The 26,230-nt window shown below is 28.6% G+C and overlaps 2 protein-coding genes across 4 annotated transcripts in view; both read left to right on the forward strand.

Moving 5' to 3' along the window:
• The window catches only part of LOC100214787 (uncharacterized), a 44,752-nt gene extending 34,130 nt beyond the window's left edge, over positions 1 to 10,622 (forward strand). For all 3 annotated transcript variants that reach the window (XM_065799563.1, XM_065799562.1, XM_065799564.1), the window contains 6 exons: positions 7,382 to 7,652; positions 7,723 to 7,885; positions 9,493 to 9,588; positions 9,752 to 9,865; positions 9,941 to 10,029; positions 10,326 to 10,622. In XM_065799563.1, coding sequence (XP_065655635.1) covers positions 7,382 to 7,652; positions 7,723 to 7,885; positions 9,493 to 9,588; positions 9,752 to 9,865; positions 9,941 to 10,029; positions 10,326 to 10,500 — 908 coding nt within the window. In that variant the 3' untranslated portion in view covers positions 10,501 to 10,622. The remainder of the gene's footprint in view (positions 1 to 7,381; positions 7,653 to 7,722; positions 7,886 to 9,492; positions 9,589 to 9,751; positions 9,866 to 9,940; positions 10,030 to 10,325) is intronic.
• On the forward strand, positions 3,717 to 6,346 carry LOC136081725 (uncharacterized). Its single transcript, XM_065799561.1, has 2 exons — positions 3,717 to 4,162; positions 4,257 to 6,346. Exon 2 carries the CDS (start codon positions 5,290 to 5,292, stop codon positions 5,884 to 5,886), a length of 597 nt encoding a protein of 198 aa, XP_065655633.1. The 5' UTR covers positions 3,717 to 4,162; positions 4,257 to 5,289; the 3' UTR covers positions 5,887 to 6,346.
• Positions 10,623 to 26,230: the final 15,608 nt, after the last annotated feature.

The following is a 26,230-nucleotide window of genomic DNA, read 5'->3' on the forward strand; positions in this document are numbered from 1 at the left end:
TTTTTTTTTTTATTCTCCCTCTTTCTGTATTTTATCGAAAATACAAACTAAAAACATTATTGCTTGTCTGCAAAATATGTACGATTAAACATAAAAAATGTATATATAGTACAATATTAAAACTAATATATTATTAAAAGTAAATAAAATTTTAGCACTTGCTGATTTAAAGATCAGAAAATTTTAATAGAAGGTATATCTTAATTTTATTTTGAATTTTCTAATTCATTTTAATTCCAAATGTGTGCGTGATTTTAATTCCATTTTTATATCCACTTAATTTAATTTCAAATGTGTGCATGGTTTACAAAAGTTTTTTTAACATCGACTTTATGAAGTTATCAAAATACAGAAGGTTTACTAAATTACAAAAGTTTATTTAATGTCTGTTTAATTTATAAGGTTATCAAAATATGTTAGGTTTATTAAATAAACTTTAGTTATCGAAGTACGTAAATAAACTTTACTTATCATTATTTAAAGTAGAAATTGTTTTCTGATGAGGGAGATTATATTTAAGATTCAAATGGTTTGTTGTTAATTAATAAAACATCTAAAGTTGGAATTAAGCACCAAATTATTGGACTCAAAATAAGTAACTAAAGTCATGAAAATTGTAAAAATGTTTCAAAGGTTTCAAACAAAAATGAAAATTATTTATAAAAGTGCATAAAATGAGTTTGAAAAGGTTATCCATTTAATCATGGATTGCAAATTCCCGATGGAGCAGCTTGCTGCTTATGTTAGACCAATTTGTGAAGTTAAAATTAAAAAAGTTATTGTGTTAAAAAGGCACTTTATAGAATAAGAATTGGATTCCAGCATCGATGATTCGATAAACAGAAAAGAATGTAGAATGATATCTGATTTAGTAGTACTTTTGACTCCCATTAAAGCAACTGTGGTAGCGCTTTGTTGACAAGATGCTACTTTAATTTCTTCTGACATTTCATTAGAGTTCATGTTGAAAAAATAAAACAACAACAATCTGAAATTGAAAAACAGTTGTATGATGCTTTGAGTCACCAAATTAAAGAGAGGAGAACACCATTAAGGAGCTAATATATATTTTCATAGCCAGGTTACTTCATAAAAAATCTCAGAAGTTTTTGTACCAAATACAAGTACCCAAAATAATAAAGTTATGATAAACCTGATAAAGTGTTTAAACTTGGCAGATATAATAGCAGCAGCAGACTTGAGTAGTGATAGTTGTGTTCAGTTAAACCAGGCTTTTTCAAGCCACTAATGTGATAATAATGTCAAAAAAATCAGTGAACAATTAAATATAGTTACAGAAAAAGGATTGGCAGCAATATAAACACAGCCTATAAGAGTATCACATAAATATAACTCATGTATATTCATGCATGTTTATATTATTTTTAGTTATTATTTTTATTTATACTGTGATATCATTTTAGGGTTTTGTTTTATAATTTAAATTACTTAGTGTTTGATGAGTACTTAAAAAGTTAGTACTTCTTTATGTTCACTTTCTACAATTGTATTTTTTGCTATTTAATCCGGGGATTAAAAATGTTCGTTATTTTTTCCGTCCCTAGTGATAATGTTTATATTTTGTTGTGTTTTCATCCCACATTGTCTCCATTATCCATCTCAATTATATACTTAGTTATTTCTAATATGTTTATTTATAGAGTTAGTAAATAAAGGTAAAAATAAAAACGAAATAAGATGGAATAGAAAAAGAAAGTTTCTGATTTATAGATATTTTATTTTCTGCCCATTTTATTTTCTGTCTTTTCTGTTCTTTTATGTCCAGTAGATACAAAACATGATTCAAAATCTCTTCTGCTTACTGTAAAACATGGATGTAATGTAATGCTTTTTGGGATGTTTTTGGTCAGGATGGTGATGATCTGCTCCATAGATATACTGGAACTATTTATCAAAAAATATACAAAGACATTTGTAAGAGCATTGTTTACCTCATGCAAAGGATAAAATGACTTGTAGATTAATATATCATCAGGATAACAATCCCAAACACACAGGCAAATCCTTTTAAGAATTCTTCAAAAAGAGTAAAGTTCGTGTTTTAAAGTTTACATTCCAATCAACTGAGTTATTTGAGATCATGCTAATTTGTTCAAAAAAATTGAAGAAATTAAGCACTTGATTCCCATTGATGTTTACATTTATTTAGTTAACTTTATTCCTCATAGATGCGAAGTCGTTCTCGATTGTAAAGATAGAAAATCCTATAAAATAGTAATATGATTTTGCATTTCTAATAAATTTTGATCAAATATTGTTGAAAAATTCCTACATTTTTAAATATAAATACTTTGTTCGCAAATTTTTAAAAACATCAAAAATTGATTGGTTTATAATATGTTGACTTTAATATGTACTTAAATCATATATATATGTATATATATGTATATATATATGTATGTATATATATATATGTATATATATATATATATATATATATATATATATATATATATATATATATATATATATATATATATATATATATATATATATATAAAAGCAGCAGGAGTAAATGAGTGCACTATCTATGAATAGCCCATATAAAATGTACTTGGTGGGCTACGCAGGCTGCCCACCTAGTTGCAGGCTCTTTCAATAAGTTAAATTTATGTTTTGATGATAATTTTTGATACTTCCACTGAATTTTTATTTTGTTCCTTCTTCATTCCAGGTATTGTTAAAATATTTGTTTTTTAACAATAAAAAGGCAGAAAAACCAGTATGCACTTAAAAAAAATTTCCTGACTTTTTTTTTTAATAATATTTGTATTATTATTTTTTTATTTATTTCATTTCTACAAAGGTCAATATTAATTATTCAATATTTTCTATACATATACTCTTAATTCTATACTCTTATTTTCAAAGATACTGTTGGCTTAGCATAGGAACAGCCACAAATAGTCACACATAGGGCTAATCCAAAGTTGTGACCAATAGTTGTTAATCAATATTTTTGTGTTCCGAAATACTACTCAAGTGCTAAGTTTGCGGTGGCCGGATTTGAACTTGTTCTGCACATAAGTCCAGGTTTTAACATTTTGTAGAATTTGTATTTTGTGTGGACTTTATTTTACTAGTGTAAACTGACTTAAACGAGTGTGGAGGCAGCCACAGGCTACAACTTGCAATTTCTACCAAAGCCTATATATATGTGAATAGATATATTTGTGTGTGTATATAAATATATATATATATATGTGTATATATATATATATATATATATATATATATATATATATATATATATATATATATATATATATATATATATATATATATATATTAGGGTGGTTCAAAAATAGGTCATGTCAAATATTTGAAATGAGCCGTGGGTTATGATCTGCCTTGTCCCCAATATAGTAGTTAAAATTTTTTACAAAAATTTTTTTGATCATTGGAAAGGTTCGCAGAGAGTGCATAAGGGTCAATTTGTGGCCCGTTTTAATGAAAACTTTACCCCACTTGTGGGACCCTTAAACTTCAACCATTAAAAAAAAAAAACTATCCAATAACATGGTAATGAGTTATACAACTTATGTTTAAGGGGCTCTTTTCAAAAATAAACATTCAAAGAATTTCATTTTTTCAGCAAAAAGCGGGTTTTTAGTGGGTATTTTCAAAATATCTTACATTTCAATTTTTTTGTATAATTTAATATTTGAAAACATAACTTTTTTTGCTGAACAATTTTTGTTTTGAATAAAGAATAAAAAAGATTTTAAATAAAATAAAAAATAAATATTTCATTTTCAAAATTAAAATATAATCTTATTATTTCATCTAGCATACTTATATGTAAACATTTAATTTTAGACTAACATAAAATATTAATAATTTATATGATGCCACCCAAAAAGAAAATTGAAAGAGTTGATGATACTTTTTTAGTGGGAAAAAGAAATTGTACTATTCCTAACAACAAATTTGCAACTACACAAGAAATTCTTCAATACTACAACTTTCTGAGAAAATCTAAACCTGAAGTTAAACTGAGTTTTATTGTAGGATGTCCAAACAAAAGTGGATCATTCTCACCAAATTGTCCTACCAGTCAGTTACATTGCTGCATAATATCTAAACTTGTAGTTCCATGGACACGTGGTGGATTTGAAGTAATTACAACTCAGAAGCTAAGGTAATGATAGATCAAACTGTATTACCTTATCAAAACACTAAAATATATTTTTAAGTTTTTATAAGCATTTAATAATAATAATTTCATTTTATAGGATCAAGGTCACAAAAATGGTGCAAGACTGGATGAAGCTGAAAAGCCTAAGCAAAAGAAACAACGCTGCTGAAGTTAAAAAAAGAAAGAACTTTAAAGAAAATATGAAAAAGGTTTTCTGGATCGGAGAAAACCCACTAAATATGATTGAAAAAATAAGAAAAGATTGTCATTTTGGTTTAGAAACCAAAATGACAAAGAGGAAGACATAGCTTTTCTTAAAGACCAATTAGAGGAAAGGAAAGGAAAGTTAGGGGGATTGGATAAGAGATTTCAATATTCATTAAAAAGAAAGTATAAATCTAAATGTAGTTATAATGAATTAAACAATGTATCAGATACTGATTCTGAAAATTCATTAAGTTCTTTTAATACCAATAAAAGCAATTCAAGTGATAGTGAATTTGAAATTGAGTCATATATTGATCCTACAAATTCTGTCAACCTACCAAAGGATATCTTGCACTGTACTGCTCACACAGCAGTTGGAGAGGTTTAACTCCACATCAACATACAGCAATTCTTAGCTTAGTTTTATACAGTCAATTCTGGAGGATGCATGTCTGAGTTTGTATGCTCTAAATCTTCATCATACAGAGCAGCAGAGAATGCTGTGGTAATGGGTGCAAATGAAATCAGAGACCATACAAAAAGCATTTCTAAATCTTCAAATTCTCTGATAATAATTCATTTTGATGAAAAAATTGTGAAAGAACTTACTGAAGGAAAACAGTTTTCAAAAGATAGGTCAGCTGTTCTTGCTAGGATTAAAGGACAAACCGAGTTACTTGAATTCCAGTAATCGATTCAGGTTCTGGAGAACACCAAAAAGAAGCTATAGAAGAACTTATTTTTAACTTTGGATTAGAGGATAAAGTTCAGTGTCTTTGCTTTGATACCACTAGCGCCAACACAGGTAAAGCAAAAGGGGCTTGTAGCAGAATCATTGTGCACCTACTTTTTTGTGCAAAAAGTAGGTATATTATTTATTTTTAAATTAAACATTGAAAAATCTAACCCTTAACTATTAGGATATGAAAGCATACTGGCAGATGAAAAGGTTTGAGGAATTGAATAAAGCTGGAGCTCAAGCTGTTTCTGAATCCATTATGCGACATACTTGGTACCTTGACCCATATTTAGTCATTATAGCAATTGCAGATCAGAAATGTAAAGAAAGTAGCAACATGGCTAAGAGACTATTTGGTCTAAAACGACCCTCTATAGAGGAGTATTCCTTAGAAAGACAGGTGTTGGATAAAGACATTCTGAAGAACTTAAACTTTTCACAGGATGAGCCTCCCAGTTTAGTTCCACTAGTTACAGAGATGTCCTGGCTTATATTTGACATGCTTGGTCATGGAAAAGCTGAGGTTCAATGGATGAAGCTTCCTGCAGAGTATTGGATTTTAAATGATTTCTATCAAGAATTTGAAACAGCCATCATGAATCTTGATGTTGTGAATGATTGTTCAGAAAGAACAGTCAAATTAGTTCAAAAACTTGTTAATAAAGCACATTCAGAAGAGAAAAGGCAAGATACGTTTCTTTTTACTCATGTGTACAAGCGAAATCGAAATGGTAGAAAAAAGTTGGATCATGCCAAAGCTGCACTCAATAGTATTATTTAATATCTACTTTTTGATCCATTTTATTTTTGAAACACTTGTAAATGTTTGGTTTTTGTTTTGTATTGGTAAAGTTTTTTTTTTATTGTATTCAAACAAATACTTATTTTTTTAAAAAAAACATTTTATGTTTTGATGATTTTCAATGTTTTATCATTCTTCTGAAAGTTACTTAAAAAAATATTTATGAAAAGAGTCCCTTAAACTTAAGTTTTATAACTTATTACCATGTTATTGGATAATTTTTTTTTTAAATTGGTTAAAATTTAAGGGTCCCACAAGCGGGGTAAAGTTTTTCTTAAAACGGGGCAAAAATTAACCCTTTTGCCCTTTGTGGGGACCTTTCCGATGATCAAAAAAATTTTTGTAAAAAATTTTAAGTACTATTTTGGGGTCAAGGCAGATCATAAGCTAGGGCTCTTTTCAAATTTTTGACATGACCTATTTTTGAACCACCCTAATATATATATATATGTTTATATATATATATATATATATATAAAACCTAAGTAATATAATATGCATATATATATATGTTTATATATATATATATATATATATATGTATATATGTATATATATATGTATATCTGTATATATATATGTATATATATATATACATATATATATTTATATATATATTTATATATATATGTGTATATATATATATATATATATATATATATATATATATATATTATATATATATATATATATATATATATATATATGCATATATAGAACTCTTGTACGTTGTCAGACAGTTTTTCCGTATTTTGTTGACAAAAAGTAAAAATTAAAATGCAAGACCGGAATTTTTTTTTTTATTAATTGATAGACTGAACTGCCTGCCCCACCCAAACCCTCAGTCGATGTAGCAGCGCATTCTTGCGAGTCAGGGTAAAAGATAGTAGATGTAGCAGCACTCCGTTGCGAGTCAGGCTATAAGATAGTCGATGTAGCAACACTCCGCGCATGATTTACAGTAAAAAAAATAATAATAAAAACATTTTATTAAAAAAAAATAAGAATATTTTATTAAAAAAAATAAAAATAAAAACATTGTTTATATTGTTAAAAACATTCAGAATGTTTTTAAAAACAGTCTGGTCAATTAAATTTGCGTTTTTGCGGTTTTTTTAAAAAACGATTAATTTGTAATTAAATTAATGGTTTTAACTTTCTGACAACACGCAAATCTTGGACGAAAGTCAAAAGTAATTAAAAGTGACGTATATGTTGGCGTAAGAATCATTTTTATCCTTCCGTACTTCCCAAATGCAAAAAAATATATATATATGTATCAGCCCTTGGAATTAGGGTCGGCATTAGGCAATTTTTATGTTAAAACCTTTGTATCAAATTTTTTTGCCCACCTGATACTGGCCTTTAAAAGATTAAGAAAATTATTACTGACCTCATTTTTCTTAATTCCAAGGGCTAATATAGATTTATATATATGCATACATAATTATTTACTTGTTTTATGTTAAATAAAGGGGCATTTGGTCTGGTGAAGTTAGCAATATTATTATCAGTCAAAGGTAAAAGCCAGGTTGCTGTTAAAATTTTGAAAAAAGGATATGGATCTAGTATCTCCTATGAAGATCGAGTTTCATTCTGGCAAGAAGCAGCTATTATGAGTCAGTTTGATCATCCTAATGTCATTTCTTTCTATGGAGTATTGGTTGGAAAAATACCTAGCATGGTTGTTGAGTATTTGCCACGTGGGAACCTTTGGAAATACCTGAAAACTGCTCAAAGATTGAGGTAAATAATTTTTTTTTTAATTTTTATACTTTAAACATTAATGTTAGAAATACAAATGTTTTGTAATTAGAAAAGCAAAAGGAGTTCATACAATTAATCAGGATTTACATAAGTTGTTTTTACGAATGGCAAGAAATATCAATGCTGGAATTACCTATTTAGCAAGTTTGAAATTTGTACACAGGGATCTTGCTGCAAGGAATATATTGCTTGATTCAGATTTGACATGCAAAGTATGTTATTAAATTTAAATAGTTCAAGATTTTTTATTACTTTTAAGGAACTGTTAAAGTTTAGCACTTTGAGGTACTAATAATGTTATACTATCTAAGGCACTGTTAACGTTTTAGTACCCAAGGCATTGTTAATTTATACCATCTTCTAACTGATTCTGGGGATGCAAGATTTAAGTTTTATATCCGATGTCTTATAAGTCAGATAATAAATTGTATGCGCAAATAATGATTGTGTGCCCTTTTAATAGAAATGTGATTGTTTTATTTACTTAATAAGTTCAAAATTTTATATTGTGTTTAACTTTTCTTTTCTTTTCTTAGAATTAAAGTAAATTTATTGTGTTCAAATTTTTTTTCTCAGAAATAAAGTGAATATATTGTGTTTAACTTTTCTTTTTTTTTCTCAGAAATAAAAAAATATATAAAATCTATTTATGTAAAAGTGTCAAGAGAAAAATAGTAAAACTTGTAATTTTCCTGAAATAACATATATAAATTTGTAATATTTCTTAAACTGTGTTAAATTATATAATGCAATAATTTCTAAAATATTTATGTTATTGTATACTTGTATATTCAATAATAGTATATCATAGTATAGTTTGGTAAAAAGTAAAAGCATTTATTTGTATTTTTTTAATCTATACTTTTGTAACTGAAAGAAATGTTTTTTTTTTCCATTTAAAAACATTTTTTTATTATGCAAACAAAATAGTAAGATGATGTCATACTGAAATAGGTAGCTGTGAGGGCTTCAGTATATCAATGGATTATCTAAATAAAACATGTGAGGGAGTACATAAACTAAGGTTTTGGTTCAGTTATGTATGTATTTATAAGAGCTATGGTTTTTGAATCTAGGGAGTTATTTAGTCATTGAAAATCTGATAATACTTAATTTTTCCAAACTAGTAGAGCTCACCAGCTTTTTTGTATAAACATGAAATTTCCATGCGAAAATGAATAGGTGGCATAAAATTATCTCTAATATATAAAAAAGTTTTCAGGCTTACTCTTTAAATTCTTCCTTTAACAAAAATTATATTTGGTTTTTTCTATTTATAAGTATTTCTATTTTAAAATTGAATGTAATATACAAAATATGAAGAATTCTAATTTTTGAAATAATTAGATGGTGAAATATTTAGGTTGAAGTATTTAGAGGGGAAAAAAACTCTGGTAATAAAATCTTTTGTATTATTAGCTACATTTTTCTTCTCATCCACTTTTTTTTACATTTTTTGGGAAATGGCTAACAGAGAAAAAAAAATTATATAAAGTTCACAATTATATAAGTTTTTTTCAAATTGTTTTCTTTTATATATTTTATGCTCTAAGTCAAATGTAGCTAAAAGAAAAAATTTTTTATACAGATGAGACCTTTTTTACAAATAAAATTTTTTATACAGATGAGACTTTTTTTACAAATAAAATTTTTATATACTTGGTATTAATTTTATGATAACAGGTAGTGAACAGGTTAAAAGGAGGAAAGTGCTTGCATCTGTTTAAAATTTGTATTTTTTTTCGATATTTTTTTTATTGTATTTTTATATCATCTTTTAAATGTTTGCTAATAATTTTTTTGCTTGAAAAATATTTAGATTGCAGATTTTGGACTGTCAAGACATTTTTTATCAGAAGAACAATATTATTTGAGTAATGGTGGCCGAATTCCTGTTAAATGGACGGCTCCAGAGGTCATTTTCTTTATTTTATTAAGTTAGTTTTATAAGTATATACATATAATTATCATAAATATCGTAATTAGACTCATGATTATTGTATCGAAATATAATTATTTATTAAAAGGTGATTGTATTCTATTAGCACAATTCTTATATTTTTTTAAAATTGGTTTAGGCGCTTCAGTTTAACAAATACTCTTCCAAATCTGATGTCTGGAGCTATGGCATTGTTCTGTGGGAAATTTGGTCTATCGGAATACCTCCTTATGGAAATTGGTGTAATGACAAGGTAATAGTTAATAAGTTTGTTTTTTTCACAGAAATCAAAACTTAATTTATACTGTATCTAATATCTTATTTTAAGGTTATAAAAGAAGTTTGTGAAAACAACTATCGTCTTCCAGCTCCTTCTGGCGTTCCTAACTATATATATAAGCTAATGCTGGACTGCTGGTTAGTAGAAAAATTTATATGCTCGATTTTAAAATTACATGTTTTATGTTTTATGAACTGTAGGGTTTGAATTTTGAGTTAGAGGTTTGAACGTAGGGTGCTATTTAGAGACAAAGTGTGTTTAAAGACTTTGTGTCTTTAAACACACTGTTTAAAGACACAGCGTGTTTAGAGACACAGCATGTTTAGAGACACAGTGTGTTTAGAGACACAGCGTGAGACGCATGTTAAAACATTTCTGTTTTGTGTCGTGTGTTCATTTGAAATGTGCTAAACGTAAACTAATGTGATTTCAGGAATTTTGACAAAAATAAACGACCTTCATTCTCGCAAATCAAGTTTAGCTTAAGGAAAGACGATGATCAAATTCTTGGAAAAAATCATTCTGCTATAGTTGAAAGGGTACGATCATTGACATTTCCTTCCAATAAACAAGAAGTTGATTCGTTTGAAAACAATATCTCGTTTTAGAAATGGTTTATATGAATAGTCTCCTTTATACTATTCCTTTACTGTTCATAAAACTGCATCCCTCTCCTAAAATACCAAAATGTATTTTTTCTCATGTTTTATGATCGTTTTAAAAAAAGAAAGTTTTATGTATTTAATGTTTGTGAAAGCTTATTTTATTATAAAATCTATGTCATGCATATATACTATGTATATACTCATGTTTTATCATATTCATTATTCATCATTTTATATATTATCGTATTCATTACTATACATCCATATATATGTATGTATATATGTGTGTGTATATATATATATATATATATATATATATATATATATATATATATATATATATATATATATATATATATATATATATATATATATATATATATATATATATATATATATATATGCTCATTATAATTACACATGTATGATTTTTTAAAAACCCATACTTAGATGTTTAGTAGAAGTAAATTTTGGTGTTTATATTGGTTGTAAAAGAGAAAATTTAAAAGTGAAAAAATATATAATGATTTTTTGCACGTTATTTTTAAAAAGAAAAATCATAAAATAAATTCAAAAAATTATTTTGGCAAGTAACTTTTTATTTTATTTATGTTCATTTTATTTATTTTTTATGTTCATTTTGTTTAATATATTAAAATGTCCTACAGAAAAAAGTCCTATAAAATCTATTGATAAAATTAATTTACCTAACGTAAGTTGCTAAGTACTATAAAAAAGATTATTAATCAAAAAAGTTCGAATGCACACAGCACAAATTACTATTTGTAAATATATTTTAAACTAACGGTGGTTTTTATTTTTATTTTATTAAAAGTTCTGTAGCACTTTTTAAAAGGGTTAGTTTTTTAAACATACCCGGGGGTTTGTTATCAAACAAATTTTTTTTGTTTTTTTATTTTTATCATTTTTTTTCTTTTTTTATAATAGATTATAAATTTTTGTTATAATGAGAAAAATTTTTTTGTATATTTATGTTTTAAATATATATCTTGTATTGAACAATTTAGTTTAAACTATCCCTTCAATATTGTTTAAAATGATATCAGGTTGTTAAATTTGGAATTATTTAAAAAATGTTTTTTTTTTATCCCGTACTAGGGTAGTTTACTGCATTATGAGCACCTTAGGTAAAAAGGTAATATTTTCGAAAATAATTATGCTAATCCAAATTTTTTGCGAAGTATCAGTTTTTAGGGGTTACTACACATGATCAAATTAAATATTTGAGCGCAAAAATTTTTCTCCAAATTGCAGAGGTTTTAAAAATGTAGCGAAAGGGTCCAAGTTACTCAGACCACATGATAATATGAGCACTTTAATTTATCTCTAAAAAATAACCTTAATTAAGTCAACCTGACAGTAGAACTAATTTGTGGAATATAATGATTCTTTTATTAACAAAACCTATCATTAAAAGATCAAATTTTAAGCCAGTTATTGAAGCAATGCTACTTTGTTTTACGCAGTAAAAAAAAATCGTTATTTTTTCAATTTTATTAACTCAAACTTTTATTTTAACAGAAATTTGAAAGTTGAACAACAGAAAGATAATGTCATAATACTAAATTTTTTTTACTTTTTTATTTGGATTAAAGCAGTTAAAATCACAGCAATTTAAGGACTTTAAGCTAGGTAATTTAAGGATTTAAAGCTAGGTAATTTAATAACCTTAAGGTAATTTCACCTAAAAACACTGGGTAATTTGAGCATACTCATATCACACAAAAATGGTATTTTTTAAACAAAGTCAAAAATAAATGCATGTTTTCCAAACAAAAATGAAACGGATTTTTAGCTAAAATTTTACTTTATAAAAAAGTAAATATCTATATTTCAACATCTAAATTTCATGCCACAAATTCTTTCGTGTGTTTTAATAGCAAAGCCATTTCAAGCAAAACCATTAATGAAAGACACGCAAATGATGAATATAAATGAAATCAACATTTACCAACACTTAATTTTTATGCATAAATACAATTGATTCTAAAAAACTTTAATGATAAATTTATCAAAAATGTAAATAACAAGTATGCATTTAGAATAAACCAATAGAATACTTATAAAATATCAAAAATTGTAGCAAGTATTCTGAATATGAATTAGTATACTGTGGACCAAAATTATCAAACTCTTTTCAAAAAGGAAATACGGTAAATTCGTTAAAGTCCTTTAAGTTTCTAATAAAAAATGAAATTTTTAACTGGATAATTATTTAATTTTTTTCCTAAATGAACGTCGAATTTCAATATTTTTAGCTTTTTATTTATTTAATTGTCTCTTATTTTTTAAATTTAAAAGAATTAGTCAGTATATTTGAATGACTATCGTTAAAATTATATTGATACCATTTACTTTTCTAATTTAAAAGAAATATTTATGAGAGCTTTTTTTTTTTCTTTAATCATATTGGAATTATACTTAATATTTTAACAATCTTATTTTATTTTTAACCTGTAATTTTGAGCTCCTGCCTGTTTTATATATATATATATATACATATATATATATATATATATATATATATATATATATATATATATATACATATATATATATATATATATATATATATATATATATATATATATATATATATATATATATATATATATATATATATATATATATATATATATATATATATAGACATAGACTATTTGGAAATTTAGGGGCCCATTTGAAAATATAAGGAGCTTTTGTTTTTTACTAATACCTAGTGGAAACTTTTCAAGATTTTGGGGCCCTACTGGCAGGTTTTGGAGGAAGCACTGTAGGGAATAATGGTACTGAATGGACCTGGAACTGAATGAACCATTAGAAAAAAAAGAAGTTAACAAGCGATTAATGGCATTTTTATCATTTAATATATAATTTTTGTATACTTGAAGTCTCTTTAGTATTTTTGGGTTAACTTTATTCGTTAGAACGCATCAATATTTGAATTTTTTGTTTTTTTCAAGACAAAAAAAACTTTTTATCTTTTCAATTTATTTAGTTTGGTGCCGGTGTCATGAAATAAATTGACCCCATAATAAATTAACTCCCGTTGCGTAACAAATTACCCGGGGAGTTAATCTATTTCGAAATAGATTAACTCCCCTTGAAATAAATTAACCCCTGTCGGCAAAATAAATTAACTCCCCATAATACTTTAACTCCCTTGGAACAACTTATACGAATTACAAAAAAAGTGTTTTAACTTGATGTTTTCCAAATGTGTTGTTTTTAAATCTGTTAATTAGTTATTGATATGAATATAAATTATATTTCTACTATTATTATATCATATATTAATAGCAGCAATATATATATATATATATATATATATATATATATATATATATATATATATATATATATATATATATATATATATATATATATATATATATATATATATATATATATATATGTATATATATATGATAGACTGCCTGCCCCAACCAAACCATCAGTCGATGCAGCAGCACTCACTGGCGAGTCAAGCTATAAGATAGTTGATATAGCAACACTCCGTTGTGAGTCAGGCTATTTATCAGTCGATGTGGCAGCACTTTGTTGCGAGTCAGGCTATAAGATAGTCGTTGTAGCAACACTCCGTGCATGATTTACAGTAAAAAAAATAAAAAAACAAAAACATTTTATTAAAAAAAATAAAAATAAAAACATTGTTTATATTATTAAAAACATTCAAAATGTTTTAAAAACATTCAGAATGTTTTTAAAAACATTCTGGTCCATTAAATTTTTTAATCCATTAAGTTTTTTTAAAAAACGATTAATTTGTAATTAAATTAATGGTTTTAACTTTTTGACAACACTCAAATGTTGGACCATAGTCAAAAGTAATTAAAAGTGACATATTTTTTGGCATAAGAATCATTTTTTTCCTTTCACACTCCCAAATGCAACAATCTATAGAACTATATATATATATACATATATATATATATATGTATATATATATATATATATATATATATATATATATATATATATATATATATATATATATATATATATATATATATATATATATATATAGAGAGAGAGAGAGAGAGAGAGAGAGAGAGAGAGAGAGAGAGAGAGAGAGAGAGAGAGAGAGTATAGTATAGATATAAACTCTATAACCTCAGACATTATTATTAGCAAAAGAGAATGGTTCTGAAGTATTAGTATCAAAACAATAGTAATAGTAATAGTAGATCAAAACTTGCACGAACTTCAGTTCGTGCAATACTGTTAATATTGTTTTGATCTCCTTTTTATATATAATATAAAGGCTTGTCAAAAATAAACAGTTATAAAGTAATTTTATTCAACGCTCACTAAATATTTATATATTATGTATTTAAATATATATAATACTAAATATATTTTTAAAAAGTTTTAAAATACTTACACAATTTTGTAGATATAATTATAAATTAAATTCTTTAAAACGCGTATTAAATGGGGTTAATTTATTTCAGTGGGGGGTTAGAAATACTGAAGCCCCCGGTTAATCCATTTCGCTGTATTTTAAAATAATTTAACTCCCGGGGTCAATTTATTTCGAAATAGATTAACCGGGGAGTTAGAATATTTTAACCGGGAGTTAACTTTTTGGGGAGTTTTAATGGTGTGCCATGCTAGACAAGAATAAAATGAGGATAGAAAACTAGGAAAGAATAATTTCAGAATAGAATGTTTTATGATAGAAATAAAGAAACCTTACTAGAAAAGAATTTTTACAAAAGAATATTTTTTGGCAGAAATTTTGAAAAGAAACTTGAAATACTTTCTAAGAAAGAATATTTTTTAATAAACGTAAACAACTTGCTTGGAAAGAATTTTATTTAATAAATGCGAAAAACTTGCTAGGAAAGAATTTTATTTAATAAATCTAAAAAACTTGCTACGACAGAATTTTATTTCATTAATCCAAAAAAACTTGCTAGGACAGAATTACCATTTATAATAAAAGTGAATCACTGATGAATGATTCAGAAATTTCAGATAATCTTTATTATTTCACAAAGATTTTGTTAGAATTAGATTATACTTATAATCTATAATGACGATAAAATGTTTCTTCAATTCAAAAAATTTACACCATTCAAAAATATATTGATATTAGCTTATTATAAAGCAATAATCGTATAGTCTTTTAAGGTTGAACTGAAATATTTAAGACCAGAAAACTAATTTAATAAAAAAATGCAACTAAGATTTGTGCAAATAGAATATTATATAGTAAATTTGAGATATTTTATTAATAAAATATTTTGAATTTTAAATGAATTTTTCTGATCGAACCAAAATTAATGCGATTATAATTATTTAACATTTATTCAATTAAAAATCATAACTGTAATTACCAAATTGCGCGCAAATTCTTTTTTAAAATTTCTTTGCTAGCACGTTTTTAAAATTTCTTTTCTAAAATTTCTTTGCTAGTACGTTTTTCCAATTTTCCGGCCACCGAGTTAATCTATTTCGCGTCACCGGTCACATTTAATGCATAGTTTAATTACGTTCTGTTTGTGCAATAGTTTACAACTTTCGAGTATAGTTAGTTGAGATATCAAGCTTACCTTTCTGACTTGATATATCTGCTATCGTTATTAACAATATAAATATTGATCGTATTTATAAAATAGGCTAACTGTGTGTTCTATTCAGTACAATCACAGTACTGAATTGACCACTAAACAATTTAATTTGGGTCGCGCATTTTAATTATTTTGTGTCTGCGCATTGGTTTACATCTTTTAAGGATAGTTAGGTAAGATACCAATCTTGTCTTCTGAATTAATATATCCATTATAGTTATTGACAATATGGTTAAATGTTGTATGTGTATTTATATTTATATATATATATATATATATATATATATATATATATATATATATATATATATATATATATATATATATATATATATATATATATATATATGAGTTATTTTCTTCTAGTTTTAACAAAATATTGAATTTCATATGCAGTGTCGTTTTTTTAAAAGACAAGAAGAGAGAGAGAGATAGAGTAGGAGTTAATCGCCTCCCTCTACTCTCTCTAAACACCTTCTGAAGATGTTTAGTCTCGGAGTTAGTGTAGACCCAGTAAACACGTTTTAGTTGGTCCAACTGACGGGCCAGTCACTCGAGTGACTTGTAACAATTCAGTGAGTTTTGTGAAAGCTAATCAATAAAAAGTAAGTATGTTATTGATAAATAATTTTTTAATGTTTTGTTGTTTGTTTGTTTTTCCCTAATTTTGTTTCTTTAATCTGCTATAAAATTAAAACATTTCATTAAATATTAAAATGCGCTTTTCCCAATAATATAGTCGATTAATTTGTTAATTTAAAACACCTTAAACAACCATTTTCTGTTTTGCATTGTGTTACATTGTGGGATAAACTTACCGTTGTACCTTGAAACGTTCAAGATGCAAGTTAATTAAGGGGCGAAAAATATCCTTTGTTAATATGAAATTTTTTCCTGATACAAATAAAACCAAAAATAATCCTAGAAGTAAAAAGCAAAAACTAGACACTTCGAGTTCAGAGTATGAGCAGATAAGTTTTTCATTTAGTGAACAAAATTGTGCAATTATGCAAGATTTAGAATTATCAAGAATTATACAAGGAGTTATGGAAGAAGAATATAGCCTGGAAGAAAAATATTGACAGCGAAGAAATAAACCCAAATGACTATGTTTTATTAAAATTGTTTGATAAGAGGCAAGTTTGTTACTTTGTAGCAAAAGTCTTGTTAAAAAACGATACTGCATCAGAAATTCAATATTTTGTTAAAACTAGAACCAAAAATTTTCTATTAAGATATTAAACATCTTATGAAATAGATTGCGAAGAGATGCTATATAAATTAACTTTTTCTTCAGGTATCTCTGAGCGTCTAAAACAAGTAATGATGTTCCTCGTTGATTTCAATGCGTATGATATGCCTATATTTTATTAGGATGGAACAGTTTTAACGCAGGTTATTCATTTGCAAAAAAGTTGACAAAAATATATTTAGTAAAGAATTTGGGAGCATGTTATTTTTATATTTAAAAGTAAAAATAAGAATCTGACCAGGTTTTGTTTTTTCAAGTATAAAACCCTAATATTTTTCATTTCACTGGTAGGATTATACATCTTTCTTAGATAATGTACTCTACATGCATGGTTTTGCAAGCTTTGTAGTTTGTATAATTTGGTTATATGTGTACTATACAGTAGCGTCCAAAAGTCATTGGAAATACAGCTTTTTTGTTACATTTTCTCATTAAATTAAATTTTTTTAATGAAATTATTTATAAGTATTTCAAGTTATACTATAATTATTAAAAACAAAAAAAATTGCGTTTGAGAGTAATAACTCAAAAGTTTAATAAAAAAATGAAAATGATTGGTTCAAAAGTAATTGGACAAAATAAACTTTGATTATTTTAGAAAGTTTTTAGCTATTTTTTATGGAATGTTTTTAAAAAAGCAAGTTTTTATAAAAATATTCCATAAATAATAATTCATAATAGAACATAATAAATATTTAGCAGAGACTGTGAAAAAAACTAATTATACAAACATCTTATAACGGTAAGAATGTGTAACATATTTCAATTGAAATGAATATTCCACATTGAACAATTGGCTATACGTTAAAGGTTTTTCAACAATGAAATTATTTCCAAGCATTGCAAAAGTCAGCAATGGTCAAAAATAATATAGAAATATCTCTGATATTTCTATATTATTTTTGACCATTTAATATATTCGTAAATATGTTCGTTTCCAGTAGGTCGCCGAAATGATGTTAAGTACCAAGTTCCCACAATAAAATGGTGGTGGTGGCTTAGTAATGGTTTAGTCATGTTTTAGCAGTGGTGGTGTAGATCCAATCTGTCAAGACACAATAGAAAAAATATGAGTGAAGGAATAATCAAGGATTTAATGCTGTCACATGCAAAAGAAATAAAATGATTCGTGGTTAGATTTTCCAACATGACAACAATCCAAATCATATTTAAACATTCCAACATAACTACGATCATCTAAGCTAGTAAGGGAATTTTTTGCCCCAAAAAAGGTTTAAGTCTTGGAGTGATCAGTACAATCTTCAGACCTGAATCAAATATAACATTTATTTCAACCAAGCTCTAGCATTATGTACAGATTATAAACTATAATCTGTACATAATGTAAAAATATAACTTATAAACTATAGGAACAGAATGTAATATAATGCATTGTCATATATATATATTATATAACAAAAATTATCATCAAAAAATGGTGGAAATTTATAATTTGTTGTGTCAATAAGGATGTACTTTTACAATTACTTGTGAGCCAATCATTTGGAGTCTTTTTGTAAAATTTTGAGTAATCACTCCTAAATTTGAATTTTTGTTTTTGTTTCTCATAGTTAGAATATAACTTGACATACTCATAAAAAATTTCATTTAAAAAAGTTAACTCAATTAGAAAATACAACAAAAAAGTTGTTTGTCCAATTACTTTTGGACGCTACTGTATTAGCGAATGATGATATTATACGCTACTATATTAGTGTATAATGACATTTTACGCTACTATATAGTGTATGATGACATTATACGCTATTATTTTAACGTATGATGACATTAGACTAAAGAAAAGTTTTTCGTGAACTTTAATCATTAAATAGCAAAAAAATATCTATTACAGATTATATTTTTGATTTTTGATATATTATTGAAATTTTATGTGCTCAATATGATTTCTCCGTAACAAATTTTTGTCTATTTGCATGCAAGTAGACAAACTTGGTGTGCACACCAAAAAAACTTTGTAAATTGTAAGTTGTTTTATTACTATGTTATTAATGAGCATCTTTGTAATGTTTTATGGAAAAAATTTTGATTGACTTGTTTTATGAAATAAAATGTAATTGATTTTTTCACAGTTTAAGGATAGTTTGTTTAAACCAAAATTAAAATTTTCTAGTTCCGTATTGATTTTTGCATATTTTTTAAATTAACATCGATTTTAAATTATTGTGATTGTGAAACAAAGTTGTATCATCCATCAGCTACATTATTGAAGATACTATAGATGATGATCCTGTACATATAGATGATGATCCTGTACATATAGATGATGATCCTGTACATATAGATGATGATCATTGATATTAAAAACAAAACTAAGATAATGAAAACAGTAGGTACCTAATATTATTAATAAAAAATATCAATTATAGTAATTTTAACAATAATAGCAATAATAATAGCAATAATAATAAAAATAGCCTAATAATATTAATAATAATAACAAAACAATGATAAAAACAGTAACAAGAATTTCGTTAATAAAGACAATAACAGCAGCAACAAAATTTAGTAAGAGGTACAGAGTAGATCAGGGACGTGGTGGCCCAGTACGAGGGTACGAGGACTTGTACTGGGCTCTGATTCTGGCTCAGGAAACTGGGCCCCCAAAAAGAAATTGGGCCCATTTTTTACAAAATTTTATTTAACTTGCTTTCATATATGTTTGTTTGTTTGGTGTCCGCGCAAAACAAACACTAGGTCAGCGGTAATAATAAAAGAAATACGCTAAACTTTAGTTTAGCGTAAATAAAAAATTCGTTAAGAAAAGTAATTTAAACAAAAAACAACAAACTTTGTTTAGCGTAAATAAATAAAATCGCTGTGGAATAAAAATAATAAAAAACCTTTTCTGACCTGAAATTGATAGATTTTATACTGTAAATGAGTAAGTAATGCTTTCATCTTTACTTATAAGTAGTAATTAAAAATAATAAAGTTTTTAAAGTAAATATCTTATAAACGTAGAAATATAAAGAAGATAGCTAAATATAAAAAAGAAAGCTGGAAACTGAAATTAATCGATTAGAACGGAAATTTCGAGCTAGAACAAATGAATCAGCTAAACAACGAGCATCTCGGCTAAAAAAACGAAGAGAACGATATGTTGACGCAAGGATGGCTGAAACAGAAGAAGGTAAGGCAGTATTGCTAAACGAAAAGAATACCGAAAACAAGCATTGTAGTGACGAACGACTAAACGATGTTCTCCTCTTTATCTGATGAAATTAAACATCCCGTCATCAGAAAAAGGAGAAAATTGTTATTGGAAAAGTTCAAAACAATAAATATATAAAATGCATGAATTCATTTGCTTTGCATTGATAAATATGGTTAATATATGTTTAATAAATAAAATTGTGTGTTTAATGAATTTTTGCTATTACTTTCATTCACTACTACTCAATATGCTTCATCCACTCCCTATTAGTCCATGGAGTTTTTAAATAGTGCTACTATTTATAAGTTCCATGGACCGATAATAGTTATAACTCAAAGAAACCAATGCCCTGGTTTCTATCATATGACATATTTTTAACTTTATATTTATTTATGTTTCAGGTGAAATAAAGGGAAAAAAAGAAAGAGGCAATATGGAAATACAAATCTGGTGAATTGAAAGCAGCTGGTAATGATCCAAAACAATTAAAGTTAACGGCAGGTCTCGGGTCAATGCAAGTGCAACAAATACAGAGAACAATCTGGGACATCTTTTACAGCAACAGAGAATGTAGAAATGGGTGCCTGTAACTGCAGCGGTGGACCTAACTCTAGCAGAAAAGATTATCAGAAGCAACCAGACAACGTTGTAAATGTCAATGAAAATGATCCAGCTAAAAAAAAAAGAGCTGAAAAATTCAAAGATGATTGATGAAAAGCAATTTATTGTATTAGGGCCAAATCAGCCAACAAAACATTCAATTTTATCTAAGTATTACACTGAATCATTAAAGTTGTGCAGAAAAGGTCATGGCTAACCTACTCTCTATCATTAGACAAAGTTTTTTGCATTGTTTGCAAAGCAATCCAAACAATGCAAAAATTTTCTAATTTTTTACGTTTCTTTCTAATTATACACAAAACAAGCTAATTTATACTATGACACAGATGGTCATCAAGGATAGTGCGAATCTCTTCTTGAGGATGTGGATCAGTCTCTTGAACTGGCTGCTACCCACAGTGTTCGTTTCAGTTCCTTACAAAATGCTACAGACCGACTGCTGACACGATACCCTGCAGTAATCGATTGCCTTGAACAAATTTCAAATGACATAGAATTTAAAATGAATATTCGAAGTAAAGCACAAGGTCTTTTATCCCGATTTCAGTCATATGAAGCAATTGTGACTTATATCTCTTCAAAGAAATTTTTATTATCTTGAGTCCCCTAAATAAAATTCTTCAAGGAGAAACACTTGATTTTTCGATTGCTATAATGTCTGTCGATGTATCACTGGAAAAACTTCAAGTACTAAGGGACAGTACTAGCCAAAATGCTATTTTATCTACTGTTAAAATTTCTACTGAAGCTCAGCTCGAACAGCAAACATTTGTTGAGAAAAGGACTCGCAAAAAGAAACGATTGAACTTCGATGAAACAGAAGATGAGCGGCTTACTCAGGCTAAAGATCAGTGGCTAGCAGAAGTGTTTTATACTGTAGTGGATTCAGCAACTGCAATTTTTTTTTGACAAATTTTCTTCACAGCGGAAATTTTTAGAAAGCATAGAGATTTTTTATTAAAGAATATGATTGAAGATATTTGTCATAATTTTCATAACTCTAATTCCCAAGAAAAAATTGAATCAGTGCTTAAAAAATTCAAAATCAGTTTTGTAGTTTTTTCTCTTAATCAACAAATCAATAAACAGATGAATTAAATCAATAAACAATAATCTTTTCTCCTAACTAAAACTCTCTTATTTACAAATTTTTCCTCAATATATATACTCTATGCTTTTCCTAAAATATCCTTCAAAACACCATCATAAATCACCGCAAAAACATATTTACAATTATTATTGGTGAAAACTATTAAAGCTATTAAATCTCTAACGTCATTAAATGTTCTAGAACTTTCCGGAATTACACTCCTCCTTAATCCTTACGGATCATCCAAATAGCAATCAAAGTATTTCGAAGGCATGCGCCGTTCCCGACCACTCCGTCGCAAAAGCATGTCGATTTCTTGGGGTCTATCTTCAGTTTCGACATTTTCCTCGTTCGTCTCTAATACATCTTTAACTTGCTCTCCTTGATTTTTAGCGTTCTCTAGACCAGTTTCAGTATTCATCTCTATTTCCACATCAGGGATAATGCAGGACTGAGTATCATTTCGAAGTCTAACGTGTTTCACATGACGCGGAATGCCGTTCACTTCTACGATTTGTTTCGACGCATTCCGAGTTATCGTAGCTGGTTGCCACTTTGTATAGCACCTCGCATTTGGTGGTTTCAGCCAGACTTTATCGCCAATTCGAAACCTCTCGTTCGTGACATTTTGCGCAGGAAGATTCTCTTTTCCCAATCCTTTCACACCAATGGTATAACTGTATATTTTGTCCATCGGACTTGCACCATTTTTGTCGGCTGAGACATTGTACCAATATAATGCTTCCGGTATCGACATTTTCGATCGTACGGTGGTTTCTTTCTACAATCCCATTTCCTTCAGGATAATAAGCGGCTCTAAATCTAGTTTGTACTCCCAAACTATCAAGGAAACTCCTTATCTCTTTAGTTTAAATGTCGGCTCATTGTCAGTCAATATTTCAGACGGTGCTCCACGTTCACAAAAAATAAGACGGAGTATTCGGACTATGGCAAGACTTCTGTATGAGCTTGATAATTGTCGCCACAACGCGTATTTTGAAGGTCCGCAATCAATTAGACTCAAAAACTTGTCAGTGCCATAATGCGTGATGTCCATGGCCAATCTCTCCCAGTTTCAATCAACATCCAATTACCCTTTTTCCCACCGTATTGGCGCTGGATCTATTGACTGACATGGTTCGCAACTTTTTATCACATTTCGAACATCGTTTTCAGTAGCAGTCGGAGTTGCTTTACGAACAAAGTTTAACGATCGATTCACTCCAAAATGTCCAGTTCTTTGGTGTATATCGGAAATAGATTCAGCCTTCGTAGCTGCGATTCCCATACAACTATTCCGACACTCTGGCACAGTCAGTTTGTTGAGCCATCTGCTGCGAACTCTTGTTAACGTGTCAGCCAAATTATCTTTAGAAGGAATGAGTTTCACCTCAACGCTAACATTGTATTCTCCAATTAGCTGTTGCAACACGCTCAGTCTTCTTCGAATCAGCGATTCACCCGTCGCTTTTGATCTCAACCTTGATTTTCCTGTAAGGGCATCAGAAACCCAGTGGAATACTGTCACGGAATCGGTAAAAACAGTCACTTTCTTCAGCTTCCACATCAGTGCCATATTCATTCCACGTATCACAGCGTCTAATTCTGCCATGTTTATATGAATATCAGACGTTTTTTTTCGCAGCCATGTTGCATCCTCCACAGTAGTTTCCCCAACTTGAATAAGAGCACCAATCGCTAAAGAACTGGCATCAACCCACACTTTTCCCTATTCACCACACACAGCCCAATCACCACAAGCAGGCTCGCAACGTTCCACCTCAGCAAATACTTCTTTAAGCACCCACTTAACGTTCTCATCGCAAATTTCATCGTCCCAACCCTTCGTCAGACTGACAGCTTTCCTCTTCAAGAGACTACAAATCACTCGCAGCCAACCACACACGGGTAAATGTCCTACCAACTGTCCACAGATTGAAAACACAACTCTCCTGGTTAACTTTTGCGAGATAGCATCAACTCGATTCCCTCTGGACCACATCAGTTTGTTACCAACCTTGCGCACACACAATCCTAACACACGAACTCCATCATTACCAATCTGCTCACCTTCTTTACTTTCTAAACCATATTTTAAAAAATGCCTCTTGACATAATCAAGACTCACCACACTTTCGTCTACGAAAATGTCGTCAACATAAGTGGACGTTCCACTCTTCACTAATTCGTCTTGATCAATGACGGCACTCACAACGGATTTCATGATCATTGGCGCAACGTTCAATCCGAAACCAAGTCGTGTCAAACAATACCTTTTATTTCGAAACACCACTGTTTGGAAGGGCCAAAGAGGTTTATCAGTTTTTAGTTGAAGATAAGCCTTGCGTAAATCAATAATTGCTGGTTTGTTACCCATTCTTCTCCATTCTCTAAGCTTTTCGACACACACATCTGGATCTCTCGTGTATGTCTCGATGAAATCGTTAGCTTCTCTCCAGTCCAGAACAGGTCGGATTTTGTGGTCTTTGTTTCTCTGAATGACAGCCATTAAAGGAATCTGCCCTTTGGGCGGCCCCAATTCATTTTCGTCATACTCTAACAGCCACTTCCGATCAATCCAATCCTGCAGTTCGTTTTCATAGTCTGCTCTAGCGTGTTATGGAATTCCGTACTGTGCCACTTTATTACGTAATCGGTCGGGGCTTTCTCCATCTCTCCATTTCCATTTGACTCTCCATTCAACACCATTAAAACTGCTTCATGATCTTTCTTTTTTATTTCGATTTTCTTGACTTTGTCCTTGTTCAAAGCCGATGCTCCACAGTAACTCATCCGAACTTCGCTTTTCCCAAAGGAGAAATGAATACTCCTCCTAGTAATTTAATGGAACTCATTCCGAGCATCATATCAACTCCAAACGGTTGGAAGTCCGCTAAAATAACTTCATCACGTGCTTTAATGCCATCAACCTCAAGAATCACGACCGCTGACCCAGTGCACTAATGAACTTTTCCTTCAAACGTTACTACCTTTTGAGAGTTTGAGTACCTACATTGACTTTTGGGCAGGAATTTTTTATTCAAAATTGTCTTCGAACATCCTGTGTCCACTAAAGCTGTCGCAACCATACCGTTAACTTTTAAACGAATAACAGATAATGCGCTCATTCCACCGTTGTTCAGGAGCGAGGTAGCGCAGATTCCTCGCTCCTGCAATCGTTTTCCTGCAGCTTCCAGCATTTCGATGCAATGTGTCCTTCCTCACCATATTTAAAACACCTAACAGTCTTCGGTGACAAGTTCTTCGCAAGCAAACAATTCTTTGCAATGTGATTCAAACCTTTGCAGTTATAACACACTAACGCGGTTTTCGTAGCAAGGCGTCTAGATACAGCGCCAACAGCGTCACTGTCAATCACATTTGCACAGTTCAAAGCAGCTCTCACTCTGGGTAACATTATATCAATCGGGTCCATTACGGCTCGAAATCTTGATGATAAGACTTCTGGCAAACCCACAACAAACGCCAAACGCACAGACTCCTCTGATAATTTAGCAAGATAGGCTAATCGTCTTAAATCAGCCAAAAACACGTCGGCTTTTTCTCCGTCACATAATTTTCGTTTTGTAAACAGTTCATATGCAGTATAGGCATCTACAGAAAACGCCGCTAATAACACACGCTCGACTTCCACAACATCTTTTTTATCTTCCGCGGTTAAAGCATCGTACACTGCATAAGCAGCTTCTCTGAGAAGAATCGGAAAAAGTAGTTCAAGCTTTAAGTTCTGAATTTCAGCAATCACTTTCGTTCGTTGAATCCAAACAGCAGCATCGGAAGTGCCATCATACGTTTCAAATATATCAAATAATCTCATACTTGGTTCCATGCCCGGTTAGCTTGTAGTTTTTTCTCTTAATCAACAAATCAATAAACAGATGAATTAAATCAATAAACAATAATCTTTTCTCCTAACTAAAACTCTCTTATTTACAAATTTTTCCTCAATATATATA

The sequence above is a fragment of the Hydra vulgaris genome, chromosome 06 (assembly GCF_038396675.1).
Source record: "Hydra vulgaris chromosome 06, alternate assembly HydraT2T_AEP".
NCBI lineage: Eukaryota > Metazoa > Cnidaria > Hydrozoa > Anthoathecata > Hydridae > Hydra > Hydra vulgaris.

What these genes read in the sequence shown, in the direction of transcription:
- LOC136081725 (XM_065799561.1), top strand. Translation starts at nt 5,290, where the DNA reads ATGAAAGCATACTGGCAGATGAAAAGGTTTGAGGAATTGAATAAAGCT.